The 21,622-nt window shown below is 39.9% G+C and overlaps 1 protein-coding gene across 7 annotated transcripts in view; it reads left to right on the plus strand.

The window, feature by feature from the left end:
• The first annotated feature begins 9,570 nt into the window (after window positions 1-9,570).
• Window positions 9,571-21,622, plus strand: part of LOC131219146 (uncharacterized) — a 31,638-nt gene continuing 19,586 nt past the window's right edge. For 2 of the 7 annotated variants that reach the window (XR_009158016.1, XR_009158014.1), the window contains exons 1-2: window positions 9,573-10,100; window positions 12,004-12,485. Coding sequence is in view for 3 of the 7 variants with exons in the window: in XM_058214152.1 (XP_058070135.1) it covers window positions 9,630-10,100; window positions 10,335-10,355 (492 nt within the window). In the remaining 4 variants the exon portion in view is untranslated. Of the gene's footprint in view, window positions 10,101-10,334; window positions 10,384-12,003; window positions 12,486-21,622 lie in introns of all 7 variants that reach the window. The other 5 variants (XR_009158015.1, XR_009158017.1, XM_058214152.1 and 2 more) reach the window with 5 other exon arrangements.

The following is a 21,622-nucleotide window of genomic DNA, read 5'->3' on the forward strand; positions in this document are numbered from 1 at the left end:
ATATACACTGATGCGTCTCGTGTTGGTTTGGGTTGTGTACTTATGCAGAAGGACAAAGTGATTGCTTATGCCTTGCGGCAGTTGAGGAAGCACGAGGAAAACTACCCTACACAAGACGTAGAATTAGTGGCCGTCATCTTTGCATTAAAGCTCTGGAGACATTACCTCTACGGAGAGGAGTTCGAGCTCTTTTGCAACCACAAGAGTCTCAGATACATATTCACACAGAGAGACTTGAATATGAGGCAGCGGTAATGGATGGAAACTTTGAAAGACTTCAAGTTTGAGGTCTCCTACCATCCCAGCAAGGCCAACCTTGTGGCAGACGCGTTGAGCAGCAAGAAGATGATAGCATTTGCGGCTCCGCTAATGATAGACAAGTGGAACATGATAGAGTTTGTGCGAGACTTTAAGTAGAAGCTTACGGTAGAGGAACTGTTTGAGAGTGTCGCACATATTCGTGTTCGGCCACTTATCGAGGACCGAATTATTGTAGCTCAGAAAGACGATGAACTATTGACAAGGATGAGAGAGCAGGTAAGCGACAGTGAAGATTCCTAATGGAGAGCAGGTAAGCGACGATGGAGGTTTACGTTATCGTGGCCGCCTATGCATCCCAAATCTCCATGACTTGAGAAGGGAAGTTCTTGAAGCTACTCATAATTTGAAGATGGTGATGCACCCTGGTAGTATGAAGATGTACCGAGATATGAAGCGTTCATACTAGTGGGACAACATGAAGGCCTACATTGTAGACTATGTATCCCGTTGTCTCACGTGCCAGTAGGTCAAAGCCGAACATCGCCGACCTCTTGGTTTACTTCAGCCCATGCCCATAGCTGAATAGAAATGGAATTTCATCTCTATGGATTTCATTTCAGGGTTACCAAAGACGAGGAAGGGGCATGACTCCATTTGGGTGATTGTGGACCGACTGATAAAATTGGCTCACTTTCTCCCTATTAGAGCCTTAAACTCAGCAGACGATTTGGCCAGGCTTTACATTAAGAAGATAGTGCGTCTGTATGGAGTTCCTATGGAGATCGTGTTGGATCGAGACATGCGATTCACATCTATCTTCTGGACTCGTATCTAGGAAGCAATGGGTGTGAAACCGAAGTTCAGTACCGAGTTCTGCCCACAGACGGATGGGCAGATAGAACAGGTGAATCAGGTGTTGGAAGATATGCTATGAGCTTGTGTGCTTAATTTCAAGGACAGTTGAGATGACTGTCTTTTTTATGCTGAGTTCGCTTATAACAAAAGCTTCTATGCGAGTATTGGCATGGCTCCCCTACAAAACGTTATATGGGCGCCCCTGTAGAGCGCCGCATTGCTGGGCAGAGGTTGGCGAGAAGAGTTTGATTGGCCCAGAGATAGTACATGCAACCTTAGAGAAGATCAGCATTATCAGGCGTCGACTTCTTGCAGCACAGAGCAGACAAGAGCTACACCGATACGAGACAGCGACCGCTAGAGTTCAAGGTTGGGGTCCATGTATTTCTAAAAGTTTTCCCCATGAAGGGAGTCCTTCGGTTTGGCAAGAAGGGGAAGCTCAGGCTATGATTCATTGGCCCATTCCAAATACTAGATTGAGTGGGTGTGGTTACGTACGGCCTTACGTTGCTCAAACCACTTGTAGGCATGCACAACGTATTTCATATATTGATGCTGAAGAAATACGTTCCTGACCCTTCCCACATTATCAGATGAGAGCATGTACAGTTGAGTGAAGATGCTACTTATGTATTGCGACTGACGCGGATTCTATATAGGAAGGAACATGTGTTACGCAGTAAAGTGATTCTACTTGTGAAGGTATTGTGGACACATCACACTGAGGAAGAGGCTACTTAGGAAACAGAAGCCGAGGTTCACAAGAACTACCCTCAGATTCTCGAGGAGTACGAAAAGGTACTAATTTCGATGACGAAATTTTTCTTTAAGGGGGGCAGATTGTAATGTCTCGAAAAAATCCGTAGAAAGACCCGAGTATCACCTCAGACAGAAATCACTAAGGATCTAATCATGTAAAAATTAGATGAAAATTAATTAAGTATTAAACTGAATTAATCAACGAATTAGCTCAAATCGCTTTCTATACAATCTGCAAGACCCAAAACCATTAAAATCGCTGACTCTACATTACCCAAAAACCTAGGATCCATCTCAAAACCCAGTTACTCTCGGGAGCATCTTGAAACTCCGTATCGGACCTGGACCGCACGTCCAAAGTCTGATATAGCGAAACTATACAGTTATGACTGCCTTACTGGGCTTGATAACCATCTCGAAAATCAAGTCCAAATAGTATCCAGAAACGCACAACTTGAGCCTGGAGCGAAGTGTGTGAGAAATGTGAATATCTTTAAAAAACAAACTCAAACTTAAGTGAATTCGGCCGTTCGCTTGCAGGCCAAATTTAAGGATCAGACCGTCAGATTTTAACCTAATTACACCCTTGGATCAGGGAAAATTTTTAACGCATGTTAGTGTACCTGTGGCCCTGATCGAGTGACGATAGCAGTTGAATTGAAACTGGTTATCCGTGGTCGATCCACTAATCCGATCGGACCGAAATCTTAACCTGACATAGATCTATTGTCAAGGAACTTTCTCCGAACCGTATGCAGAAAATGGGACTCCAAATGAGCTCCGTTGGCCCGAAATAGCCGCCCTTTGGCTATATCTTAAGTATATCATGGCCTTGGGGCCATTGATATAAGTTCTAGGCCTATATAAGGGCCTTAACCCACCCCTCTCTCATTCCATACGAATTCCCTAAACCCTAGGAGAGAGAAGAGAGAAAAGAGAAGGAAAGAGTGAGCTGAAGTGAGAGAAAGTGAGAGAGAGTTATTGGGATTCATTCCCACCGCTTCACGTGCCGAATCATCCTACCTGTATCGCTATACCGGTGATTTTGACTCCATTCTCGGGTAAGAAATTCTAACCCTAATCTGTTTTAGGTAGCCAAATAGATAGATCGGTGAAATAGATAACCTATTTCATGCTATAGGTTGCCGTTGTGCCGTTGACAAAGGCATAATATTCGAACTGAGTTCGATACGAGTTTAACGATATAAGGTGCGAACTATAAATGTTTATGTTATGATTTTCAAGGCTTCAATGTCAGTTAATGATTTATGACTGACTTGATTGCTATCGCATATGCTTAGATGCGATGTTTTCCGCGTATTACATATATATATGAACTATGTTGAAATTAATGTGTTCCATGTGTTTGTTGAAATGTTTGTATGAATACGAAATTATGATTTACGCTTGCCATGATTATTGTTTGAGAATACATGATTGTCGTATGTGTGGCAACTCCCTTGTGAAAGGATTTGCTATAATATATGTTATAACCAATTAATTACATGTATGTGATGTGTAGTCTAAGTGTTTGATAAAATGCTTGAATAAGAAAATGTTTATTGAAATGTATTTAACGAGGGCGTTGAGATAGGGTTCTCAATTACCTTCTATAGTTACAGTTTCCTTCATGTAACCTGTATCACTACTACGTGTTTTATGGTTGAAAGGCCTTTGTATGATAACATGTACACTATGTGTTTGTTAAAATGCTCAAATAAGGGTTATATTTGGATTGGTTATCACATGTTGTCTTTGACTATCACATGTGAATGCTATTGCTTTGGAGTGTGATTGGGGCTATGATGTAGTCCAGGCAATCGGTAATGGTTTACGATCGGTGGCTGAACTGTTTTAGCCACGACGGATACATTTGATGAATTCGAGTCGTACGGTGATTATCGGCAGTGGTTAGGCCACGAGGAGTGCGTATACGCTCCATGTCGATTACTTCAACGTACGCTTGTACCAGTCGAGCTTGTCAAGTAACCCGATTGACCTAACGTATATTCACCATGCATGGACGCTACTGTTTGAATCTAAGGTACCACTTACCAACATAAAGCCTGTTTAACCTTGGTACCATGATCCGCTAAGACTCATGAGCCGGGCATGGTGGTATGGGAAACCGTGGTTGAACTGTCGGCCTTCGCTGGGGTGACGAGTCTCCTCCTTGTAGTGTCTAGTGAGCAAACCAAACTCGTGAGTCGAATACGGTGGTATGAAACACTGTATTCGAGCTGTCGGCCTACGATCAAGTGACGAGCCTCTCATAGTGACCTCGAGAATACACTAAGACTACACTAAGGTGACGAGTCTTTCCGTAGTGACTTCGACTATAAAGTAGGCCTGCGCTGAGGTGACGAGCCTCTCCGTAGCGACCTAGAACTGCCATTGTATGCGACTAACTAGGATTGACGACTCTAGATGGATCATTGTTTGGGTCAATGATATAAAGGGAGGTACCTTAGCTTCCTAAACCTGCTATATGAATAGATCTAATTAAGAACTTGGTTAATCATACACATGCACCGCATTGCATGTGCCTTTGGCGTTGGAGTTGAGCACAGTAGGAGTGTTGCATGCGTGACCATGAGATGATGTCACAGAGGGAGTACTGGTGAGGGCATACATCATTAGTATATACCATCATTGCACTAACTAGAGTACATAGGAATGCTTGTTGTATTGCTTTATCATTACTGCTTGACTAGATTGATAATATATTAACCTTTGCCTTATAGCTCTACTGAGTTGATCACTTACTCCCACTCTGGGACGGTGTTTTAAAACTCCAACCAGAATCTATTATAGTTTCAGGTGATGTCGAGGCTTACGAGGCGGAGCCTAACTTCTATGACGACGAGGAGGTGTTTTCCTACCTGCAACTTTCTGGCAGGTCTATGTAGACCTGGAGTTGCACCACCGGGGCTACAAGGATAGGATTAGATGACATTACACTTTATCATTTTGTAAATTTTAGAATTATACATGTAACTACTTAACCTGGTGACATTCATACTTTGGGGACTTACAACCACTTATATGCTTTATATACTTATTAAAGTCTTCCACTTGTGTAATTGAACTGTCTCTAAAGTATGATATGCTGATTTGGTACAATCCCACTCATGTTTAATGTACTAATACGGATAACATTTAATCATCATTATCTATGTTGCATAAGTGATGCATTGGAACTCAGAAGTTGAGCTTCTACTCGACCCCCGATTTTCAGGGCATTATACAAGATCATCTATAGGTTCAAGGGTTGTTTTAGGTCAAGGGTTAGGGTTACTAAGGCACCTCTTTTATCTATTCTTTGCTCCTTGATGCACTTGTCCTCTTATGTCTTTGGTCTTTAGCTTCAAAAGGCTCAACCGACTACATGACACAAGGACTTGCGTGATTGACAAACACGATGCATAAATCAGTACACTAACACTTACCACCCTACCTGCCCCTTTATAGGCTCCAAACTGTACCTTTTAATGGGCAACACTTTAAGTGTCACTTACCACATGACATAATTTTGGGTCAATTGTCTTTAATAAGCCTTTGGGTTGGAGAGGTTCCTACGAGGCTTTTAGGTTAGTTCTAGGCTTGGATTAGGGCTTTAGGGTTAGACGAATACGGGGCTTCGATAGTCATTCATGGCTTGAGTTTTAATGTGATCGATCGTCTCATGTTGGGTGAGGTGTTTACCCCAGGTTAGAGCAATCATACGTCTAGTTATGAAAATGTTTTATTACTATCGAAGTATCATAATTTAAAAATCAAGTGGAAAAAAAAAACTTTGGTGATTATAGTCCTATACACCTATCAATCTAATGCATTGTAGTGCAGTAGACTCATAAGGTCGTAGAAAGCACAAGGCAACTACTCAATTTAACGACTAGTCTTATAAGCAATCTTAGGAGATCGTACAACATCGGGAACTATTTTTTTTTAATATATCAAAGTGCATTAAGGGGATTCGCTGTAGAAAGTATAGGGGCACTAACCACTAAAAATCCAAACTTACAAACAAACCCAATGTTGGTTGTCGATCACAATGTGAAAGGTTGTGATTTTAATGTTTGTAATGCCATAGAAAGTGCGGGAATAAATTACAATGTTTTCCTCAACCTGTGAAGACATAGGAGTTACTCTTTAGCTAGTCAAGCTTTTCGACATGACAATTAGGTCAAAATAGACCAGACCACATCTAGACCTAACTATGATGGTGGGGTGTCCACTTGCTTTGGCATTCAATTGCATGCAATTTCTACTAAAGAAGGGCATTTGTAGACACACTACACAGAATGAGAGAGACTACTTTAAGAACTTCAGTCAGACTTTAGAAGCAACCTCTGACTGACCCAGAAAAACGCTGCGAATCTAAATGGGTTGGAAAAAAAGAATCTATGGAGCTTCCCAAAATTGATTACTGGCCCCAATTGGTAAAATTAGAATTGAAAAGGTTAGATCTCGATTGATTAACTGAACTCTTTAGACCTTCAGTTAACCTTTCACATGTTGAGTCAAACCAAGAAAAGGATAAAACAGACAGGTGTCTAAAGGGAATTTTAAAATTAAAACATTGCACTTATCACTTAATAAGTGTAAGAAACATAAAATAACATTCTCTTCTCCCCATCTATCATAATATTACTACCAGTGAATCTATAAAAAGGGCTTAGTTCATTCGATCTAGGAGAGAATGCAAAGAGTTTTGAGGCAGTGCTAAGAGTGTAAGGCATAGGGGAGGTTCAAAGAGGTTCCAGGGATGCCTAAAAATTGCAAAAGGAGCTGGGAGGCTACCCAATCTTAGCAAGAAAAGAGGGAGAAAAATAATTAGCAGAAAACACTAAAGTCCAGAGTAGGGTTAGGATCAGGGATATTTGACCATCTCTTTTGCAGAAAAAGGGTGTTTGACCTCCCAATTTTCTTCTCATATCTTGTTCCATTTCACGTTTCATCCCACACATTCCTTATGTGTCTACTCAATTTCTTATTTTCTTTCTTTTCTTTATAGATTACAGTTAGTCCACAGGCTTTATGGAGCCTTTTTAGATACAACTTCACTAAAATATATTTGAATCCCAAAAAACCCTAAAATCCCATAAAGTAAAGTCCATTAATCGATTTCTTTTCCAAATCTCTCCACATTTCATCTAAGAGGATGATAAACAGAATAACATAACATACCGGAACTACCATTGTTGAAAGCTCGAGATGATTGCAGAAGATATATATTGTTGGCGGCCTTCCGCTCCCTCTCATAGCTTGTGCAATTAGACTATTGACACAAAAACTCGGTGAGGGGGAGAGGGGACCAAGGCTACTCTCTTAGGGGTCATTTGGCACCGTGGATTGGAGGGGATAGGAGGGGATTTGAGGGGGCTTCAAATCCTTTGGTTGTTTGGCAGCATAAAGTAACTAGGGGTTTCAAATCTAGGGGGTTTCCAATCCCCTCTTTGAGGGGGTTTGTAATCCACGGTGAGAGCCTGGATTACACCTAAAATCATTTCAATATTTGCAAGTGTAACATGTGTGTGACTATACACTATCATTCCATTGGGCACATGACCCACTAATGATGATCAACACCGTCCAAACATTGTCCATGTAAATTAACAATTAAAAATCGGTGGTTAGTCACTCCAACATGAACTTGTGCTTGTGGTCCATCTGAGACTTGGAATTTCATCATTTTTGGGCAAAACATATATTTCAGCGGGCTTATCACAACCATTGTGTCTAAAATTACATATCTCACTAATTAGAGATATTAAAGTTGATTTAGTAATTAAATTCATACTTCTAATAATATACCATAATATACCATGGATAGGTACTTTTGGATTAAAGTTGATTCACACTCCAAGGTACCAAACACATTGGGAGGATTGCAAATCTAGGGGGTTTCTAATCCCGGGGGTTCCGAATCCACACTCCCAAATTGGTCCTTATAACATTGGATTGACGGTAGAGATGCATACCCATTGTCAAAATCCACCCTCGAAACCCTCGCCTCCACGAGAGAGGAAACCAATTCAAATTACACCTCTTTAACAAAAAAGGTATAATACTTTAGGGTACAAAGATAAAGTTGTATGCACTATATCTCTATGAGGTCCACCTGAATCCCATGCGGCCGATTCATTCCGTCTAATCCAATGCCCGACTAAGTAATGCTATGGGTGGCCCACAATTCTAATGGGAATCACATGTATTGCAGCTGAAAAAAAGTGTCTTACCCCTTCCTTTTTCATCATCGCCCTTTGAAATTTATGGTTGCAAACCTATAGCACGAGTCATTCAAATTGAGAAATCTTGCGATTTCTTGATACTTAAATAACTATGTAGTTTATAACTGATCATGGATTTTGGACTTTTATTAGTTAGCAGTGACTCTAAATTCATTTAACTTGAGTCAATGCACCCTCGTCTACGCAACTGAAAGAAAAGAAAGTGAGCCCACCCTCGCAGATAGAGTTCATAATAGTACATGATGAAGTCAATATCATCCATCATGATGTACATTCCGAATCAAAGTCTTGATGCGATATTCCAATGCAAGTGTGAATAGGACTTAAACACAATAACCCGAGAAGATAATGAACACCTATACATCTATATAAGGTAGGACAAAGGCACAAGTTACCCGGCAATGGAGGCTGTTCATCCTAACCCTGTTGTTGGTTCCCATTACACGAGATATCATAAAACGTAATCACACGTTGCCCAATTCAATAAATGGTTATGGATGTTTAGATACTTAAGAATCATTGGCTATAAGTCTCTCATTGCCCGAGGGTAATGTGTCCACCTTATATTCCCAATGGACACAAAAATCTCTCTATTGAACCCATATAATATCTATACAGTTAATTATACTCACCCTCTTTTTTCCAGTGGACACAGGAATTTCTCCCTTTTATCTCACATAATTTCAATTCCTTTAAAGCATTTCTCTCTCTTCAAATATGACAAAAAAAAATAAAATTATTTCAAAAAAAAAAGAAAAGAGACAAAACTCAAAAATTACAAATAAGAGGGAAAAGAAGATCCAAGGCAGGAAAAAAAAAAGAAGAGCACCTAGTGAGCCATCCTATATGAGCCAATGGCCAAGAAGCTCAGGAAACTAAGAAATCCATAGACCATAAAACCAAAAGCCAATAACCCATGCCTAACCTCTCAATGGCTGGATTAAACGCATACCCGAGTTTAACAAGGACAGGGACTGCGTACCGAGTACTTGTTACGGTATAGCGTGCTGAGTAAACTCTATAAGGCCCACCGTGATGTACGTGTCTTATTCAGTCCGGCCGTCCATTTTTTCAGCTCTTTTAGAGTATGAGCCTCAAATTGAAGCGTTTCTTATGAACAGGTTTGATGACAAATAACTATCAATGTGGACTCTAGGAAGGTTTCAACAGCGGACGTCTTTATACTCACAGTTTCCTGTGGTGTGGTCCAATTGAGAGTTGGAAATGCTTCAATATAGCCCTTACATGTTAAGATGAGCTGATAAAACGGATGGACGGCGTGGATAAGACCCATACATCATGGTGAGCCCCACAGAGTTTACTCGGTACGCTCTCCGCGTTGGTTTAAAAAGCGGTAAGTAACGAACGCACGGCCGAGCTTACGCGCGCGGTCTAGTACGAGGGCATGATGTCAGTTATATATCCATGGCCGATATTTGATTATCTATTTTATTATTGACAGAGGTGATATATGATAGGAAGGAAAGGAGAGGGAAGGAAATGGAGAGATGGGATGAAGGGTTGGAGTGGGAAGAGGTGGAGCCCCCACAGTGTCAGTCCCATGTCAACAAGGAATGGGAAATGATGGGCGGCGACGATTGCTCCATCTTCCCTCCCAGCTCTCACGAAGGCCTCCCCATCTCCAACACCCTTGATGTAGGAGGAGCACCACCAGCAGCAGAACCCCCTCCATCAGTCGTCATCGATAGAGGAAGAGATATTGGAGAGCTGCCGGTTCAGCCAACATCACGGCCCTCCACTTTCACTCTCCTCCGTTTCTCCAAGCACCAATTTCACCTCATTCGCTCTAAGCTTCTTCTTATTCTCCGTCCTTTAACACCATGTCCGGTTTGGTCATTCGCCCCCGCCGCCATCACTCTACTGGGAGCATTAATTTATAGGTGTCGTCGCCGGGCCTTGTCCATGGACAAGGAATCCTCTATGCTTCTCCTCATCCGCGACAAGGATGAGGTATGAATCCTTGCATCTATATCCATGCATCTATTGATGATTCCTTAATTTCCTGTGAAATTCATCTGCCAACAAGTCTTACATACTTTCCATCTCTGCTGTGGAGGCAGTTTTGGGCACTGAATTGAACTAAACTGCAATTTGATCAATCCATTATAGAAAATGAAATGCTTAGGGGCCTATTTTGATGCCTGCAAGTTATTTAAGTTGTGATTTACAGTAAGTCAATTACAGGTGAAAGTCACTTGCTGGTAATACCGTTTGGATGTAAGCTGTAAGTCAGGTAAGTTGGTTTTGGTTGTTGTGTTTGTGTAACTGTAGGTTAGTTACAGGTAAGAAGTTGTATATTCACACTAAGCAGAGCTTGGAGTAAGGAATTGTTCCAAAGATGTTATAATCACATAGGAAAGATTGTCACCAAATATGCCATTTTAAAAAAGTCTATCTAGAGAAATATTTGGGCCAATTCCTAGTCTAAACAAATTATCAGCTAGGCTATAAAAGTGGGCCCACAGATTTAAAATACCTATAATGTGGATTGGTAACTCAATATAAGCATTGGAAGAAACTAAAACCATTAACAGTAAATCCAACAAACAAAGTACATCAATAACATTCTCTTTAACTATACAAAACACATTAGTAAAAAACCATCACTCTCACAAGCAGAGAGGGGCTAACTCCACTTCGGTCATTTCCTCTTTATAATTGAGTTGTCAAATTATTGCAGTTTTGTTGCATGATCCTTCTCTCTCGCTTTGAACTCTCACTTCCTATTTGTTTATACTTGCTAACATTTTAAAATAGGCACTTACTCACTCTCATACCCAAACTTGTTGTCGCTTTGTGTCAGGCTGCCAAGTGTCATGAAGATATGCTCAAACAAGCATTCATAAAGATATGTTGTTTTAAATAGTGAATAGCGTGTAGTATAGTGTTCAACCGTTTGAAGTGCGAGGCTTATGCTACATTGTGTGTAGCTACATGCTACTTCTAGAATTTTAGTTAAGGTTGTGCTTGGTTGCACCAAATATCATGAATTTTTTTATTTTTTATTTTTATTTTATTTTATTTTATTTTATTTTTTGATATTTTGCACCAAATTAATCTAATTATAATGAAATTTAATAAAATTTAAAGATATTTGGTGCAACCAAACATGACCTAAAATAATAGGAAAAACATGCAAAGATCAAGTATAAAGGTAAAAGAGCGCAACTTAATTGATTTAATACTATTACTTGTATTATTTTTACTTAAATCATTGTAAGCATTGACTAATTTTTATTAAGAAAATGAAAAATGTAACAAATTATTGAAAACATTAATTAATTTTCATGTTTTAGTAAAAAATAACTTGTAGTGTAACATTGTAAGTTACATAGCATGTACCATAGGCTATGTAGCATATGCAAAATTAGCATGTTGTTTAGGCTACACGTGACTTAAGCTATTTTTATGAGTTACATGGGATTAAGGCTAAGCAACGCTACGTAGCGTAAGTTACAAGCTAACATAGCGGTCTTTTTGTTTTCATCCATTTATTCTCTACACATGTTCATATCAATTTTCTGACAGCCAGTATCTGAGTGAATTGTTTCCTGAGGTAAAGTAGTAGGCAGTGGACAGTGAACTAAGTCCGAAAGTTAGAATGCCCATTTTGAGGGCTAATTGGATCAAACAAAATGTCCACAGGCATCCCTCCTCTAGATAACAAATGTCTGAAAGTGTCTCTTGTACCACATCCTGTACCTGTTGGATTCCATATATGTTTAACAACCCATTGGCCCTAGATAACTTGTACACTAGCATTTTCAGAAGAGCGGGGATCAGATGAATATGAAAATTTACTGCCCACAAAAGTGACTTGTGTGTTGGTCAAAAGCTATATTTGTTTTGATAGGGAAGCAGATGCTCAACTGACTGAAGCGTGAGGGGAAGTTGAGGCTGATTGGGTGTGGGAGGGGGGAAGCATTCGTTTCATAATGTTGGCAGGTATAAACACCTATGAAGCAGGTGTAGGAGTAACACATTGGGTGGAAGTTCTTGTAATCAAGCGCGGACCTCTTTGAGAAGATACCATGGAATGCATCTGAGTGGTGTATTTTGAAAGTGAAGGTTTGTGGAATTGTTTATTGAAAAATAAATCAAGTGTGCGGATGTTGCCTGACTGCTTAATTGTTTGATGTTCAGTTACCATTGGTGGTAGATTAGGAAGTCGGCTGCTTGAGAACAAGTGGTGCAAAATACTTTTATGGCCAAAAGGGTTGGGCAGGAAATAAGCAAGAGCAGCAACAGAATTGTAAGAACTTAGTTTAGGAACTGAAGTGTCTCGAAATGACAATCCAAAGCATGAGTGGCACCTTAAGTTGAAGATTCATGCAGGTATGGTGTAATTTAAGTTGTTGTTGTGGAGATACATTAGGTTTCCACATGAAATACCTTTGCTTAATTAGGGTGTTCTATGATTGGTGGCATGTGACCACTTGACAATTATTTGGGATGAGTGTGTGTATTGCTATTATCCGTATTTCTTCTTGCTCAGCCTTAATATTTTCTGATATTGTTTCAGGATGCCTGCTAACAATCACAATCAGCTAGTTGCTTCTTTTGAGGTTTAAAATTTTTTTGGCATGGAATCTGTACACTAGTATACTTCCAGTTAAGTGGTGATCTTGGGATACTTAATAATATATAGGAGCTAGAGTTTCTAGAAAGTAAAAATTGAAAATGTAGCATGCCAACATCTATATTGCAAGTGAAGAAATTTGGATGTGAGGCATTGCAAGAGGTTTTATTGCAAATAGAGGATTCTCTTTTGTTTAATGCAAAAATAAGAGGTTTTGGATAGAAAGAGTTGTCATTACATTAGAATAAATGTTAAAGAGGACAAGGTGAAATTCCAAAGAATGCCCCATTCAGGGTACAAAAGTTGCCCGTAGTAACAGTGTAGGCATAGTAAGATGATTTGGGCGCAAGCAACATTTGGTCCATTTCTAAAATCTTAACATTTATGATTTGAATCTTCCAATGTTATGTGATATAATTTGAATCCCTTTCTCCAAAAATCCTTATTGCATCTTATGATTGTTGGTTCATTTCTTAGTATGATGATAATGATGTTCATGATGCTTGTTTGCACATGATTTTCATAATTATGAACTTGTGTTTTTGAAACAATGATCTCATTAGATCAACTTGATCACTGATCAGACATTATTAAGTTCATTAATTTTTATTTAAATTCTGGATGCAGATATCTCTCAAAAAGTTTTTTTTTCCCTGACATTTCTCGATTTTTCATAATATTTTGCAAGTATTCTAAAGTATGTTGAACAAATATTATGATTTACAATATGATTTGCTGTTCAATTTGATCTCTAATATCATTTATGATCTGAATTTGATTTTTAGAACATTGGTTTAAGTCAAAATCAGCCAAAAGGTGGGGTGTGTGTGTGTGTGTTGGGGGGGCGGGGGGGGATGCAAAACCGGCAAATGATTATTTAGCTGGGCAAAAAATTGTTCATAAGCAAAAGAATGACACAGATTATAGACACGTTGACTGTGGAGACCCTAAAGACTCATCTTAGTCCCCTTTGTTAATCAACTCTGCTTCTTTTTATTGCTAAAACCAGCCTACTTTCTGCCATGCAAAATTCCCCAATACATAGCTGGAATACTTCCTCTTGTTTACAGCATCTGCTCATAACCAAAACACATTCTACAGACTCATAAAAGGTAAAAAATAAATAGAAATCTCCGAGTTTTGTTTGAACTAGAGCTCAAGATATCCTCAATTAGTGTCAGTGTCACATCGAGGAGGGTCCTTTACTGCCTTTGTTACATCACTTTTTCCCCTTTTAGTCAAGGATTTGTGGGTGCCTGTTGGCTCATGTTGACCGAATTGGCCCCTCACCATTTGTATGATCTTGCCCTTGAGTTCTAATCATCATAGACCTTTGGCTTTTCATGTATCTTTGTATTGTTGCAAGTACATTCCTACTGTGGTTCCGCTGCCTTTAAGTGATACTGAATTTTAGAACTATTGGATGATTGGACCTCTCTTTTCTAAGCATGAATTCTACCTCTTCATTTAGCTAATTTGGCATGTCGTGGCCTCCTTGCTCCAAAACTTCGGTGTTGTTTTCACTTGCGATAGATGTTGGGATGGTTTTCTTAGAGTTTCTCGTAAGTGTTCTCTTTTAATTCGACATGTGACATGGTCAAATTTTTTCCTTCTGTAGTTGCTTGTGAACAAAAAAGTCTTCTTACCAACAATAAACCACTACTGTATTGTCTTGATTGAACACTTGGAAATGTTGATGGAGATCAATATCTACTTCGTATTTTGTTTTATTCACTTCCAACTTGTTTTGATATCTTCATGTATCACATGAAGTCATGTCACCATTACCTTCACATCTTCATTCACCGCATGAAGTCATTCTACCATTACATTTGCATCATTGATCATCTTCTCGATACTTGGAAAAGTGATGTAGGACCGATGCATGAACCAAATATCATTTGAGATCAAGTAGCAAAATTAAGATAATTAACAAAAAAACACAAACATTGCCACAATCATCACAAATACCATGAAGACCAAAAGAATATCATGCATAATCCTAGCCTAGGTTACCAACATCGTCACACGAGATCATTAAATAAAATGAAACTAGGATATAATGGACGTAAGGACATCCAATTAACATAGGGTATAGTCTATTTCAAAGTAGAAGGCCTAATACAAGCTAGGGTTAAATTAGGGTTAAGGGAATTGGGGAAATATAGGAATTAGGGTTTATGGGATCAAATTGGCTGAATGGATTAAAAGGTTCATAGGTTAGGATGTGGGAATTAGGGTTTTGGATAGAAGGGGTGTACGAATTTTGGGTGAATGGAAGAATGGGAAAAGTTAGGGTTAGGTAATTTGGGAAAGTAGGAAAGTTGGGGATTTTAGGTTTAGGGTTAGGGTTTTGGAAAAGAGAAAAAAGGGGTTTTGATTTCAAGGGTAATGGGAAAGTTAGGCTTAGGAGAAGATGAAGATTTAGGATGGGAGAATCGAAAAACTTTGAAGAAAATACCTTGATGGAGGAAAAATGGATGATGATGTCGGGATAGATGGAGACCTTGCACCTCAGTTGATGAAGATTAGCCTCACCCCAATCTCCTATCCAAATTATTTGGAAGTATCTTTAAATCTCATGAAGGCGGAAGAAGAATAAGAAAAAGAGCAAAGCTTTTTTTTTTTTTTTTACAAAATCCAATGGGAGAGGTCACACACCCCTCCTCTTTTTATAGCTCCAAGAAGTTTCAAAAATTACAAATATCACCGTCCTGTGAATTTTAACGAAAATAGCCGTAGTCTAAATAAAATAAACTAAATCACTCATGATGGTGTCCAAACTTAGCATAAACAAAACTGAATCCTATAAGTTGATACAGTTTAAGAAAAATTAGTGCGGACGATCCATGATCAATGGCCCGATCATGTGATCCAACGGCCCGATGGTCACATCCCTCCAATCCAATAGTCTGGATCACTTCATAAAGCAACCCATATGCATCTTCCCAGTATGGGGTCTTCCAGATGCTCATACATGCACATGGGGTCTTTAACATGATCAAGGATACTTGCCTAGCCACAAGGAAATTGATATGGCCCGCCTTCTCCTCTGATACGTATGCAAAGGTATGCCGTATACGTGACATGATGTCCTCATCAAAAAGTAAGCAACTGTAGAGTGTGTTTTATATACAACCATAAATAATATCCAATGAAGTATTTTGCATTTGTTGATTCTTGGAGGTACTCTGCTTGAGAGATGCATAGATCTTTCTATGGTGGTTTGTCACTAGCAAGAATCTATAATGAGTTTCACACATTATTTTCTATTTCTATATGTTTGTTGGTCTGTGGATGGGAGGCACTACATGTCTGTACTTCACATTGGGCTAAAGTTGCACGAATTGTGAAGTGATGCATCAACAAATTCGAGTGCGGGATGCGGGGACACATCTATTTTAAAATGTTATCAAGAATAAATAGTGCGGAAGATTTGTGCTGTCTGGCGAGTATTATCGAATGCAAGGTGGGGTCCTGTCCTTAAACATATCTCGGGTTGCCTCTTTGCATCAGAAAGCCGACCAAACATCTTTGGGATAAGGTGATTGAAAGGATTGAGAGGAAATTAGCCTATTCGAAGTGTAGATATTTATCTTTTAGTGGGCGTTTACACTTATTAAGGTGACTTTCTCCAATATGCTTGTTTATTTCATGTCCCTCTTTAGATGCCCCAAGTCGGTGTTGGATAGGCTTGAGAAGTTGAGAGATTTCTTTTGGAAAGGTGTCAAGGATGGTAGGAAATTTCACCTTCTTAAGTGGGAAGAGGTTTGTAAGCTGATGGAGGTGGGGGTGCTTCTCTTAGAATGTTGGGTGATATGAACCTTCCTCTTCTTGGGAAGTGGATTTGGAGATTTAGATCAGAGCTGCAATAGAGGGGGGGGGGGGGGGGTTGGTGGTGGTTACAATTGGTTTATGAAGAGATCTTCTCTTTATAAAGCTTCAAGCATTTGGAAGGTGGTGACAGAAACTGAACAGTTTGTTTGTAGGGGAATAGCGTTTTCACTTGGTAATGGACTTCACATTCGATTCTAGATGGATGTTTGGTGTGGTGATAACACGCTTCAATATTTATTCCCCATAATTACTTGTCTTGCACCGGTCGCTTCATCTTGGTGGTGGATTGCTTCTCTGTTTGCAGTGGCCATGTAGTTTGGAACCCGTGTTGTAGGAATATGATGGAGGAGATTATCGAGTTTGCCGTGCACTTGGATCTTTTGAAGGATATATCTCCCTTCGCTCATGTTGGCGACTCATTGCTTTGGTTGGTGGACTGCTCTAGAAAGTTTTCCATGCGATTGCTTTTCGGGTTGATTAGTTCGCAGCCTTGTTCTTCTGGTTCGCCGCATCCTTCCATATTTGGTTCTATGGAGCCCCTCGTGTGGTGATTTTCATTTGGCTAGCGAGATGGAAGTGTTCTCACAAATTATGACCTTCAAAGAAGATCTCTCATTCTCCCCAACATTTGCCTAATGTGCATGGAAGACGCGGAGTTGATTGATCACTTTTTCTTCATTGCCTGTTTGCTTGGAAAGCATTTCTTGTGCTTGCTCTGTATTGATTAGGTAATTCTGAAGTCGATGGATGGTTTCATGTGGGTGTGGCATTGCGGTGGAGCAACCAAGGTTGGAATAATTAAGTGGAGGTTGATCATCACGGTTGTGTTTTGGGCTATTTGAGGTGCTAGAAATGTTTTTTTTTTTTTTGTAACGAGTCAGGCGGGTTTTGAGTAGGTCATTGGGGAAGTTAAGTTTTTTGTCTCAAGTTGGGTTGTGTACTTGAAAGCCATGTCGGCAGATTCTTCTTCTTTAGGTTGTGTCTCTTGGGCAGTATTCTTTCTTGCTTTTGCGAGGTTTTCTTAATAAATTGTGCTATTATCTCTTTTAAAAAAAAAGTGAGGAAGCGCGACATGTAATCCCACTAGATAGACCTTAGTTTATTCCCACAACGCTTGATTGCTTAGTGTGATGCTTAGTCACTTTATGGTGTTGGGTACAACACTTGGTTGTGATGATACTACCAATGTTCGAAATATTGATATCGCGCTATGTATCGCACCCTTGGGATATAGATATGTATCGGTTATTGCACTAGATATATTGTTTGTATAAGATAATTTAGCGCACTTTTTGGGAAACATGGGGAAACATTGGGAAAATGGTTGAATTTTTCAATGAAAGTTCAGGGATTGTTAAAAAAGACCTTAATACACAATTTTAAATCATAACATCTCAAAAAAGAAGTGCACATAATAGGTTTCCTTTATATAGAGTCCTAAGCTATACGTTGTCTAACTGAACTAATATAATTATATTGAAATTGAATGCATAACATTTTTAAATGTATCTAATTCATTCAAAAGGAAAAAATTAGTAGAAATTGAAAAACATACCTATCAATGATATGACTAGCACTGGCCTAGACCCACAGAGTTGCGCGGTGGCAATGGTGCTATATGGGCCCCACGATAATGTATGGTTTTTATCCACTCTGTTCATCCATTTTCCTATATTATTTTAGACTGTAATTCAAAAAATTAGGCAGATTCAAATCTCATGTGGACCACACCACAAGAAAATAGTGGTAATTGAACGCCCACCATTAGAAACTTCTTGGGGCAATGAAAGTTTTGGATGAAGCTGATATTTGTGTTCTCACTTAATCTAAGTCTTTATGACTTAATCAATAGGTTAGATGGAAAATAAACATTGCCATGGGCCCTAGGAAAATTTTAATGGTGACCCTTCAATTGCAGTTGTTTTCTTATTGTGTGGTCCACTTGAGATTTGGATTTGCCTCATTTTTGGGATCATGCCTTGAAATAATATGGAAAAATAGGTTAATGGCATGGATCTAACACATACATCATGGTGGGGCCCACAAAGCACTGTCCAGTAGCGAGGTGCTGCTGGTAGCATCAGTGGGCAATCCACATCCATCATGGGGGGCAAATTAAGTGAGACCCCGTATCCATTTAGGTGGATGGGACCCTAACTTTGGGGCCCATTGTGATGTATGTGACTACATCTATGCTATCTATCTGTATTGAAAGCTCATTTTAGGGCATGATAAAAAAATGAAGCAATTCCAAATCCTAGATGGACCATAGAACATGAAACAATAATGATTGACTATTAAAAACTTCTTATGGGCCACAAAAGCTTTAGACCATTAAGATTTGATTCGTAATGCAGGGGCATTTTCACACTGGGCTCGAGTGGGGTCGCTTGTGGGATGTAGGGGCACACTCGGGGTGGGCGACCCATGCGATTTGGGGCTCACGGGGGAGGTCTTGTGTTCGAGACTCCTTATCAGGGGTGATTAATGCGCATTTCACATCGAGCTCAAGTGGGGTAGCCCATAGGATGCGGGGACACACTTGGGGTGGGCGGCCCATGTGATTTGGGGCCTACGAGGCCGAGGTCCTAACTCATCAGATGTGGGGCCCGAGCTATGAGATAAAGGGATTAATTTGCCATACTCTAACAGTTTGAGCTCTTAAAGCAAGTGGTTAATTGTCTTGCATCAAATTTAGTATCAGAGCTTAGGGTTCTTATAGGGGAATGCATTACATGATTATGGTTTAGTTGTTTATGTCCATTACGCATCAATTCTCACCATATATGGTTGTTTAGAGGTCCATAAACCCTGACATAAGCCACTGAAATTTTCTGTTATTCCCTTATTTGAATTATTTTAGAAATTAACTTAGCTTTCTATTTCTAGGTTTAGAAACTTTCTTAATCTGTTTTTAGAAACTAATTTCCTTTCCTTTTTCCTTTTTTAGAAACTAGTTTACTTTCCTTTTACTTTTTTTTTTTTTTAGAAACCAACTTACTTTCTATTTTTAGAAACTTTCTTTTTTTTTAGAACCTAGGTTGTTTTTTTTAGAAACTTTCGTTATTTTATTTATTTATTTATTTATTTTATAGAAACTTTCCTAATTTGTTTTTAGAAACTTTCCTTTTTCGTTTTTAAAAACTAGGTTGTTTCTTAAAATAAAAAATAAAAGATGGAACAATTGCAAGAGTCACTAAACAAGTTGTCCCAGCAGTTTGAGTCTTTGGGTAAGCGCTGGGAACAACATATAGACCAATGCTTTAAGCAATTTGATGTGCGCATTACCTAACTAGAGACATCTGCTGGGACAAACCCCACCATTAGGAAGAGTGCACTAGAGGCTAGTGTAGAGTTACTCACTGAGGCCATTCCAGTAGTGGATGAGTTTCATGATATCTTTCCTAATGATCTACCAGATGAGTTTTCCCCTATGAGGGATATACAACACACCAGGACGTGGGACACCATACTACCTATAGTTGATTTTGCGTTTAGTAGTTCTGTCAATAGGTCCATGGGTCTTAAGTCCTTTTGAAGTCGCTACTGGTTATAAACCTGGGAAACCTATTGATCTTGTCCTTATGTCATTGTCCCATAAGCCTTCAGAGTCTGCAGAGTCTTTTGCGCATCACATTCATTCATGGCATCAAGAAATCAGGCAGAAGATCATGACTAGTAATGAACATTACTCACTTTCTGCAGACCAAAATAAACGTTTCAAGGAGGTCAACATAAGGGACTTTGTGATGGTCTGCATCAGGCCAGAGCGGTACCCTCAGGGATCCGTTCGTAAATTACGCGCGCGTAGTGTTGGACCATTCAGAATTATCAAACGAAACGGTCTCAACCCGTATGAGGTAGATCTTCCACCTTTCATGGGAATTAGTATCACATTCAATGTGTAGGATCTAGTTGCATTTCAGGGAACCACTACTACATTGTCCGGCCTGTCACCTAACCATCTTGATTCCCCAAACCTTTCCCTTGATTCATGGCCCCCTTCCGACATATTTTCCCAGCCCCTACCTCCCATACTTACCCTTCCTGACCCATTTTCGTAGCCTCTTACCTCCCATACCTACCAGTCCTGACCCATCTTCCCAGCTACTACGTTCCATACCTGCCCTTCCCGAATCATTTTCTCAGCCTCTGCCTCCCATACCTACTCGTTCCGACCCATCTTCCCAGCCTCTACCTCGCTTTGAGCGCGAAGCGGCTTGCTGAGATCAAATGAGATATCCCAACCTTTGATTGTCAAACTTGCAGTTCCCATGAACCAAGCACAGGATAGGACATTTTTGAATTAGGGTGGCAACCCTAAGTGCCACCTTCATAATAATAAGCCAGCGAGTCTAGCTTGCAGAAAGAAAAACCGGCATTCCGGCCGATATTCAGATAGATGGGGTGGGAGCCGGAGTTGCCCCGAGACCGGCTGACAAAAAATAAGAAGTGGCTTAGCCGTTAGCTGGCTGGCGGAGGTTACTTATAATTCCCACACCTAGAGAGGAAATGGAGGATATTCTGTACCATCAGATAATATCCATATCGGACAGCGGGTTTCAGAAGTACCTGGTTAAGTGGAAGTCACGCCCAACTTTAGACAGCACGTGGCTCACTGAGGAGGAGCTTCAGAGACTTGATCCTAACATCTTGGAGCAGTTTAGGAGTCTTGTTTCGCCAGTGGCGAAATCTTCGCAGCCGGAGAGAGTTGATGGGGACATCACGTGCACACGCACACGCACGCCGCCCCCTACGCACGTATGCTAGGAGGAGGGCCCCACCATCGATCTGGATCGATGATGACGTCCAGGGAGGGCCTCCTAGTTAGAAGACGGAGTTTTGGTTCGTTGGAATGGGCTCGATGGTCAAGTAAAGCCCATCATGGGATCTCATGATCGTGGCCCACAAGTCTGATTAATCTCATATTTTAGGTTTTGCTTAATAATGTTATTTAGAATATCATGGACGGATTAGATTTCTTTAATTAGTTTTTATTTTAGTTTACTTCATCGCCAACTAATAGGTTGCGCACATAGCGCAAGATTAGGGTATA

Source organism: Magnolia sinica, chromosome 11 (genome assembly GCF_029962835.1).
Source record: "Magnolia sinica isolate HGM2019 chromosome 11, MsV1, whole genome shotgun sequence".
Lineage (NCBI taxonomy): Eukaryota > Viridiplantae > Streptophyta > Magnoliopsida > Magnoliales > Magnoliaceae > Magnolia > Magnolia sinica.